Genomic DNA, 10,045 nt, shown 5'->3' with positions numbered 1-10,045 from the left:
CGTACGCTCCCCCGAGCTTCACATACGTGCGGGTGTCCGTACTTGTACACAAACAGGATGGATCCTATCTGTGTCCGAGCACGGACACCCGCAACCGCACGGATGTGCAGTTCGGGGGAGCGTACGGCCGCGTACTCCCATTAAGAAGAACAGGCTGCTGCGTGCAATCACACGCAGCACCTGTCCTTCTCGGGAACGGCCCGATACTGCCCTTATATTTTTTTTATTTTTATTTTTTTAATGGCCCCTTGTGTTGTTGACTTCTTTGTAACTTGACAAGGCAGAACACCACAGAAGAATCAAGGCTCAGGAAGGCTAGTGACTGTACCTCTTGATCTTGCTTGTTGGGGACTCTTTCAGCATTACAACATTATGCCATTCTAGAGGCCTTTTGGGCAAACATACGAAGACAGAGCTCTCTTTGTTGGTCCATGTATTCCTTGTAATAGCTGAAGGAGAGGAAGGATAACATGAGAGGGGCAACAGCTATGAACATGTCATTATAGCAAATTGTGAAAGGAAGTTTTAATTTACCAATAAACCATTCACCTAAACTTTATCTAAACCCGAGAACAAAAATGCAACATATTGCAGATCACCAGTCCTTTGATGTGGTGGCTGCATTAGTTTTCTTATTTGTAGCCTTTTTTTCCCCCCCTCTATTTCCCCCTGCTCTGCTATTAAAATACCTGCTCTCTTAGGGTGACCACACTCACCATACTGTAATTAGGGAGGAGCTGCAAGGACAGGAAGTTTATTAGGACTACAGAATACCACCCTCTCGTCTCATCTCCACATAGTATGAAAGATGTATCCTGAAGTTCACAGAGGTCTGCTGGCTACCTCAAGTGACTGCAAAAGACCTGCAAAAAGACTTGATGGCAACAGGCACTGAGGATTCACTTCGCACAGTAACGTGCGTACTAAACACAGAAGGTTTTCATGCAAGAACTTCAAGACTACACCACTACTGACCAAAAAAAACACGAAAAGTTGGCTCCAATATGCTCTAAATCATATAAATAAGCCACAGAAGTTTTGGGATTCTGATCTATGGACCGATTACACAAAACTGGAACTTTTCAGCCCTATGGATCAGCGGAATATCTGCTGGAGGAAGAAGAATGAAGCATACTCTGAAAGAACACTGCTTTGCATCCTCTGGCACTGGAAACCTGCAGCGTGTGGAAGCCAAGATGGATTCATTGAAGAATCAGGAAATTCTATGAGATAACATCATGCCATCTGTGAGGAAGCTGAAGCTTGAGCAACATTGGACCTTGTAAGAGGACAATGATCCAAAGCATGCTTCAAATTCCACCAAGGCTCGGTTGCAGAAGACGTCCTTGAAGATTCTACAGTGGACATCACAGTCACCTGACTTGAACCCCATAGAAAATCTCTGGTGGGATTTGAAGGCGGCAAATGCAGCAGGCAAACCCAAGAATATTAGTGAACTGGAGGCCATTTCTCATGAGGAATGGGCTAAGATTCCTAAGGAACGCTGCCAGAAGCTGGTGTCTGGCTATGCACCTCGTTTGCAGCAGGTCATACCAGCAAAAGGGTGCGCTAATAAGTACTAAAGATGTTTGCCATGGAGGGGTTGAATAATTTTGAGACTGTAGAAGTCATTAAAATGAGACTGTCACAGGTTGGCTCAGTAGATCGGGAGGTGAGCGAACAGATACCAGCGTTTGCTCACCTCTCGATCCTGTCACAGCTCTCTGCCGTGACAGGGGAGGGGCTGGATTCCCCCCTCCCCGCTCCGATAGCGCTGACTTGCGAATCGGGGTAAGCACATGCTGAAGCGCACACTGCGCAGAAGTCGCCAACTGTCTGCAGAGTCAATAGCTACAGACCTCCAAACTTCGTGTGGCCTTCAGACTGGCACACCAACAGTGCGTAGAGAGCTTCATGGAATGGGTTTCCATGGCCGAGCAGCTGCATCCAAGCCTTACATCACCAAGTGCAATGCAAAGCGTCGGATGCAGTGGTGTAAAGCACGCCGCCACTGGACTCTAGAGAAGTGCAGACGTGTTCTCTGGAGTAACGAATCACGCTTCTCTGTCTGGCAATCCGATAGACGTGTCTGGGTTTGGCAGTTGCCAGGAGAATGGTACTTGTCTGACTGCATTGTGCCAAGTGTGAAGTTTGGTGGAGGGGGGATTATGGGTGTGGGGTTGTTTTTCAGGGGTTGGGCTTGGCCCCTTAGTTCCAGTGAAGGGAACTCTTAGGGCATCAGCATACCAATACATTTTGCACAATTTCATGCTCCCAACTTTGTTGGAACAGTTTGGGTATGGCCCCTTCCTGTACCAACATGACTGCACACCATTGCACAGAGCAAGGTCCAGAAAGACATGGATGATCGAGTTTGGGGTGGAGGAACTTGACTGGCCTGCACAGAGTCCTGACCTCAACCCGATAGAACAACTTTGGGATGAATTCGAGCGGAGACTGCGAGCCCGGCCTTCTCCAACATCAGTACCTGACCTCACAAATGTGCTTCTGGAAGAATGGTCAAACATTCCCATAGACACACTCCTAAACCTTGTGGACGCCTTCCCAGAAGAGTTGAAGCTGTTATAGTGGCAAAGGGGGGGCCAACTCAATAGTGAACCCTACGGACTAAGACTGGGATGCCATTAAAATTCATGTGCGTGTAAAGGCAGGTGTCCCAATACTTTTGGCAATATAGTGCGAACACATGCACGGAAGTGTTTAATGAAAACAAAACTAGATCAGTGAAGTTATCTAGAATTTTTTTACAAATACCTTGACAGTCTTTTCAATTCACCGTTAATTTCAGAATTAAACGGCTCCAACCTCTGAGCTCTTAAAAGAAACGTGCGGGCCTTTTCATACTCTTTCAACTCAAGACATGCCTGACACAGGAGGGTAAAAAAGAAGATGACAGTTGTATATATGCTATATGCATAATCTTTAACATATATCTATTATTTCAAGCAAGAAAGTACAAGGCACAGTTCTTAAACAGTGACTAAAAATACAGACCCTAAAATACTGATATGTATGTTTACCCAGTTATAGCATTTAGCAATAGCAAGGATATTTCAAAATAATAATGTACTACTGGAAAGAACGTTCTAACGTCTAAGATTATACAGTAAACTCTGTTATCCAGTATTCAATTAAAAAACATGTGTACTCACTATTCTGCGGCATGTATTATCCTGGAAATGATCATGTGTCTATTTGTCTTAATTTGCTTTTAAATTACTATAATAATAATAATTATATAGTAGTAATAATAATATAAAGTCAATACAGAGATTATAGTATAGTATGTGCTATGGCATTAGTTAGACCTATTTTTAATAGTAACTCTCAAGCAAGCAGAACTACATTTATCCAGAATCTACTAATCCCCATGGATGACATATAACGGGGAGTATACTGTATAAGGATCACTTTTCAGTTTATGTGGTAAAGAGGTATCTTGAGCCAGAAACTTAAAGGAAGCAACAAAGTGTCTCAATCATTTTTAAAAGCATACAAATAACAGACCCCAAAACATTTGTTAGTGCCATCACCTAGCCGGTCACTATAAAAAAATAAGATGATGTAGATGGAGACCTGCACTTCTCCAGGAGGAGAATTTGTTTGGCTTTTAGTACGCAACTTTCAGGGTGTGGGGGGCTTACAGACTATTTATTTTCTCTGTGCCTTATTATTAAAAAAGCATGTTAAACTAGGGATGCACCGATATATCGGCCGCCGAAACATATCGGCCGAAAATGGCACTTTTGGCTAAACGCTGAAAGTGTAATTTTCTGCCCGATATAGCGGTGCATCCATTCTTTCTCTCCTCCCCGCTGGGCGCTGCTCTGTGTCCCAGCAGGGAGGAGAGAAACAGTCACAGGTGGCCCAGCGATGCGGGAGGAGAGCGCTGTGAGCGTCCGGCGTCTCTCCTCCCCGCACCGCTCAGCCTCCTGTCACAGATCAGAGGAGAGCAGTGTGGGCGGAGACAGGCAGCGCTGTCACAGCAGGCTAAGCTCTGCTCGCTCAGCCTGTCAGGAAGGAGAGCGGTACAAACACTCAGCGATCAGTGATCGCTGAGTGTTTGTAAATGATTGAGGACAGGAGTATGTTTACTGTGTCCCCAATTATGAATGAATAAAAAGTGATCACCTCCTGTTCATTCATGATTGTGGTTATAGTAAACATACTCTGTCCTCATGTTATGAATGGACAGGAACACTCAGTATAGAGGATTTCTGTTGATTTAGAACAGGGGATGCAGAAAAAGAGATTGCCGACTGTGTCCTCAATCTCTTTTTCTATTTTAAAAGGGAAATATCAGGGGTCTGTTTAGACCCCCAATAGTTCCCCCGAAGCCCCTAAAAGTAAACAATAAAAATATTTAATAAAAATGAATAAAAATTAAATATAACAAAATTAAAAAGTGTATAAAAAAATAAATAGAAATATTAAACATTTAAAAAAAAAAAAAGTTAAAATAAAAAACATTTTCGGTTTCGGCCTGACATTTTTTTTCATTTCGGTTTTTTAAATATTAATTTCGGTGCACCTCTGATATTTACAAGATATATGTCATGTATTTAAAACAGACTGGGGGCTCATTAGTACTTCACAAGTAAAAGGAGAACTATGGCCCAACCTTTTTTTGCAATAGTTCTCTTCAGGGTCACAGGACATATACTAATGTGACCCAAAACTCAGCATATAGCGGGCTATTGCCCGCTATATACGGACAGCGCAGAGTCGCATTGCAGTCGGGACGGATACCAACAATATATTTGGGATCCATCTCGCCACCTGATTGACAGCTGGCTCTGACTCTCTAGAGACAGAGCCAGCTGTGCTCACCCCCTCCCCTTCCATTCCTTCAGTCAGAGGTGGAGGAACGGAGAGGGGTGGGGAATCCCTGCGGGAAGCGGTGACTGACAGTCACCTCTCTCTGCACGGAGATGATCAGAACTAAGCTACCGGCGGTATGTTATCGCTCAGTTCCCGATCAATAGAGCCAATGTGTGACAGCCTCAGCTGTTGCTTATGTGTCCATAGGATTAGACACAACATGCTGTACATCTGTATACACATGCAAACGCAAGTACCAGTGTGTAAATGTGCAAATGTATGGACCTAAGTTCACGTGTAAATGCTTCTACTTGCATTTACACATGTATACCGGCGTACAGTGTACATGCAAGTTTTGGGGCTCATTCCCAGACACAAAATACAGGGGTATGGGCATACAGCTTGACATATGCCTGTATGTGTGGTGTTCAGGAGCCCCAAAACTCCAAACCAAACTATTTAAACCAATTACCAGCTATAATTACCTGCCCACACCGAAACAGAGCTTTAACATTCTTGTTGTCTATGGCCAGAGCCTTCTCACCCCACTGTAAACTGCTGCCAGGACGCTCTAACCTCATATATGTTAGAGCCAAATTCGTATTCACAGGGAGACGAGCTGCTTCAAGCTGTCTTCTCTCCTCCTCTGACTTTCCATCACGTGACAGACAGGAGGATGCCTGTATGAAGAAGGAAAACACAAACATTTAAAATGATTTAAACTCATGTTTATAATCAAAACCTCTGCACAATTACAGAAAGAACATTTTATTAGTTTTACAGTAGCTGCTGGATCTATGTCTATACAGTGAGGGGCATAGCCCATCCTGCCCATTTTCAGCATGCCAGCAGCCACACTGGCCTCATGCTTAGGAGGGAACATGTGCGCATGATCGTTAGCATATGATGCTGGGCAACAAGTGAAACAAATTTCCCCGCACACTTACCAACTAACCTGAAATAAAAAAAAAAATTACACTAACTATTGGGATTAAAAACAGAGACTTTAGTTGCACAACTTTTGCAAAATATGTGCAAGCTATACTGCCTCCTCAAGGCCTTCTGTGTAGTGTGGTACTAACCCTAATTTATAAGAGCCTCCATCCTGGAGCATATAAAGCAAAGGATGAATTGGGTGCAGGTTCACCAGGGGTGCAGACACACCAGAAGTGCACATCACAATGGCAGCTGGATTCCCCAGTACTGCAAAATGCCTTAGGCCACACCAAGCCTCTATTTGGACTACCGGTTGGGGTGAAAAATGTGAAGTCAGATGCATTGCTACGTATTAGGGCTGCAACTAACGATTATTTTCATAATAGATTAGTTGCCTGATTATTTTTTCAACTAATCGATTGGTTGCATTAAGAATATCTCTCTCTCTCTCTCCTTGCCCCCAACCAACTTACCGATGAGAATAGTCATAATCGATCATCATCAATTTAAATTGATTAGTTGTTGCAGCCCTACTACGTATGTTTCCCCAAGTACTTCACTCCTGTCATGCCCAATACCATCTTATCTAAGACGACATTCCTAATGATCCAGCCCAGTCTGATATCACAGGGACATCAAAGTCTTAACAAGCTGACCGGAAATTGATCTTCTGGTTGCCTTCCTTAGCACCTGCCATGATCTTGTGTACTCCTTTGGCCTCAGCCATGGCAGAGATCTTCATCAGCGTTTGCAAGACTCCACAGTGTCCCAGATGTCTGAATTGGTGCCGACACTGTCCTTCCTTCTGGAGAGTGGTTACTTTTGTTCCCCATGGTCCCTGTGTGTGTTGTAAAGTAGCCAACGCTTCAAGCTTGCTCCCGTGATGGACTACAATCTTAATACAAATTAGTAAACTAAACACAAGATTGTAGTCCATCACAGGATGGAGCTTGGAACGGTGGCTACTTTACAACACACACAGGGACCATGGGGAACAAAAGTAGCCACCCTCCATAAGGAAGGACAGTGTCATCACCAATTCAGATATTTGAGGATCTGCAGCAAAATGATACAAAGATAGGCTACATTTCTCTTAATAGTTAAAGTACTTGATTGCATTTTTAAGATTTAACTCCTCAGTGTAGTGTCACTTTAAAGTGTATTTCCACTTTTCAAGGCAAATTGTTATAGCACGTACTTTATATTTGTTACAAGTTCCCATTCACATATCATAACTTTAAAAATGGCTGTTTACCTTTTTCATGTGCTTAGCTAAAATCTCAGTGACTGAAATTACTGTTTAGGAGGGGCTGAGCAATTCTAATTTCTATAACCAAGTCTTTCTGTCCTGTACTGGCAGATCTCCATTAGTTGTTGTAGACTAGTTGTGGAGAACTGTCTGTCCCAACAAAGGGGTAAATATTTAAAGGCATTGTATGCTAATGCACTTTTAAAAAAAATGTCCCTCAGCCATCCCTTAATCGGCACAATGCTCTCTATTCAAGGAAGTTCAAGCTTGCTTATCGTGTCCCACGTATAATCCTGTTCCAAATAAACATCTGAAAAGGTTTTTTTTTTTTTTTAGGTATGGTGTGTGAATGGGAACGCAAACATAAAAATACACTGTAAGCCAGAATATCTGGTATAGCCATCCACTACCAACCTGAGGTTACATTGTCCCTCTAAGAAATGTAGTCCTAGATTCATTGGCTCATTTTCTAACCATGGAATCCTCAATCCTGTGGCAGACAGGCTCAATCTTTCAGATTCATTAAAGGTCCATCCAGTGTTCCACATTTCTAATCTGAAGCCAGTGGCCTCAAATAATTTTTCTGGCAGCTCAGCTCCTTAGCCTCCTCCAATTGTTGTAGACAGCAATGAAGAATTTTAGGAAGATGCAACTGTGAACTACAGAAAAATAAGAGGACATCTTAAGTGGAAAGAGCTTAGCACAGAAGAAAATGATTGGAAGCCACAAGCTCTTCTCTATCCAGAGAATGACAGCTGAGGAAGCGGAAGTGATGCAATCCGCAATACTTCCGGCTCCATTCAGCGGGGAGATCAGTGAAAGAATGTTCGCTGTCTCTCTCTCTCTCTCTCTCTCCCAACAACCGTGGTGATGGTCCTGGGCCCGCAGAAAAGGCAGCTGAGCCTGAGAAGCAATGGTGGTTGGGGGGAATGACCCGTTTACTGGCCCATGGAAGCGATCTAGCGGCAACTAAGCCACCAGAATCACTTCCAGTCTAAAGCTTTCCTCAAGTAAACAGAGGGGCCAAAGCCAGCGGCATAAGGGATACAGCGTTAGCAGGGAAAGGGTTAAACGCTGGCACACACACACACACAAAAAATTATAAGCCAGCCCCAGTATAATGACTCCTCTACCCAGCATTCCTTATTTTTGTGGCAAAGCAGTATTAAATGCATTAACAGAAACAGAGGGGTAGCACCTGTGTCCTCCAATGGACTCCAAGAAATTGATTTTATGGTAAATATAAAAAATAACATTTTATTTTTCATCCATTGAGGAACACAGGAATTCAGATACAGTCAGAACATCCAAAGGCAGTCCGACTTTAGGGGTAGGCAAAACATCAACCTCTAACAGCCCTAGGACTGGGAACCACCTGCAGCCCTGGAGTTGCCTGGAGGACCAACACCCAAATCTTAAACTGATGGAGGTGGAACCCTCTACCAGAGAAGGGAATCTACTGACACAACCAAGGGAAAGCAGGGAGAATCAACCTGATGCTCCACACCAGGACAGAGATAGCCACTGCCAGATGGGATGACTCTACACGGAAGGGAACCACAAACCTGATAAGATGGAGACAAACAATTGCTCTAGGGGAGAAAACAGTGGCATGGTTGAGATACAGCTCCTGATTCGAGGGCACAGTGACTTGAACAAGAATCTTTAGTTCAAGGAGACCCCAAGGGAGCAGAGGTAGGTCTGCTAATGTTTGCAGTGACACAGGAAGGAGGGTAGTGAGGAGCTAAAGGGGAACTGGTGGCGAGGGATCATTCTGTCAACCTGAAAGTGCACTCTCTCTACCTAAATGCCTGAAACTACCCAAGAGCCTGCAAGGATTAACAAACACCCAAAAACTGAAGCCATGAGGATTTAGTTGGTTTCTTATCTCCAACCTTGTAAAGTGGCTGGAGAACCAGGCTTAGATGGCCTAGTCATACCTTCTTCAGGACCTTACTTTAAAACTTCCTAGGTTGAGGTAGGTGGGCACTGTCCTCCAGTGATATCCTTGATGATAATGTAAAGAGTAGAACCAAAGTAACATTGTCCTTCGATGACCAAGCAGGTTAGGCGTTTCTTGGACGAAGTCTCCACATCCTAGCCATATAACTAAAGTGCCGTGCATTTCTGTATAGACAACAGACCTATAAAAAGAGACAAGCCTAGATGTTTCCAGCAGGCCATCACAGCTGAAGCATAGGACTCCAGACATTTGTTCCACAAGTTCGATCAGACAAACAGAATAAACTGCTGCAGTTGAGAAATCTTTTGAAGGATTTATCCTATTCCACCAGCTTGGAGGAAGAAGGGCATGGCTAATTGCCGGCCAGAGCAGTTTAAAAGATGGATTCTACCTTTTGGTCAGCAGAATCCTTGAATGTAAGAAAGCCCCCTAGTGGTCTAGGGGTTTCCTTGTTACAGTGGGTCACTAAAGTGAGCCATAGTAGGTATAGACCAATTTTTAACAAAATTCTTCTTAAACAGGAACAGATCCAGCAAGTGCTCAGGGGGATCTAGCACCCATTCCAATCCCTATAGATAAATACCCCGAAGAGTGTGAGGAATTGGAAAGTCCTTGCAGCTGTAAGAGCTCTGAAAGACTCAAGACTGGAGACAGCAGCCTAATCCTTCAGACACAGAGCAGTATGTCCTGCATTAATAAGAGCCAAAACAGTCTCTTGTAAATATGGGGTAATGGCAGAAGTCTGCTTCCTCATACAGAATCTCATGAGGGAGAGTCTGAGGGGACCCCAATTCAGAGTCAAAGATGAACATATGCGACTGATTGGTTAGTCCCTTCTAAGGCTGTGGGCAGTTCAGGAAGCAATGCTGCAGGAGGAAGGCACAGAAACATACTTAGCGCCTCTGAATTATTGATGAGCCCGGGTTTGGTGCAAACCCAGAACACCCAAGCCCACTTAAAACTGTGACCACCACTCCTCCCTTCTGGTCCAATTAGTGGTGGCCTTTGTGATGTACAGCTGTGGGACGGGGAATGCGCAAGCCAGAAGGGGGGGG

The 10,045-nt window shown here is 44.0% G+C and overlaps 1 protein-coding gene across 1 annotated transcript in view; it reads right to left on the bottom strand.

The window, feature by feature from the left end:
• Positions 1-370: 370 nt before the first annotated feature.
• The window catches only part of FKBP6 (FK506 binding protein 6), a gene marked incomplete at its 5' end in the record, with an annotated part of 21,043 nt that continues 11,368 nt past the window's right edge, over positions 371-10,045 (bottom strand). Inside the window, 3 exons of the mRNA XM_018557122.1 lie at positions 371-449; positions 2,776-2,885; positions 5,328-5,522. Of these exons, the coding sequence (XP_018412624.1) occupies positions 371-449; positions 2,776-2,885; positions 5,328-5,522 (384 nt within the window). The remainder of the gene's footprint in view (positions 450-2,775; positions 2,886-5,327; positions 5,523-10,045) is intronic.

This window comes from Nanorana parkeri, unplaced genomic scaffold, assembly GCF_000935625.1.
Source record: "Nanorana parkeri isolate BGI_ZX_2015 unplaced genomic scaffold, ASM93562v1 scaffold269, whole genome shotgun sequence".
NCBI classification, from domain to species: domain Eukaryota; kingdom Metazoa; phylum Chordata; class Amphibia; order Anura; family Dicroglossidae; genus Nanorana; species Nanorana parkeri.
The sequence above is the reverse complement of the archived record's forward strand: the minus strand, read 5'-3'. Positions and strand labels throughout refer to the sequence as shown.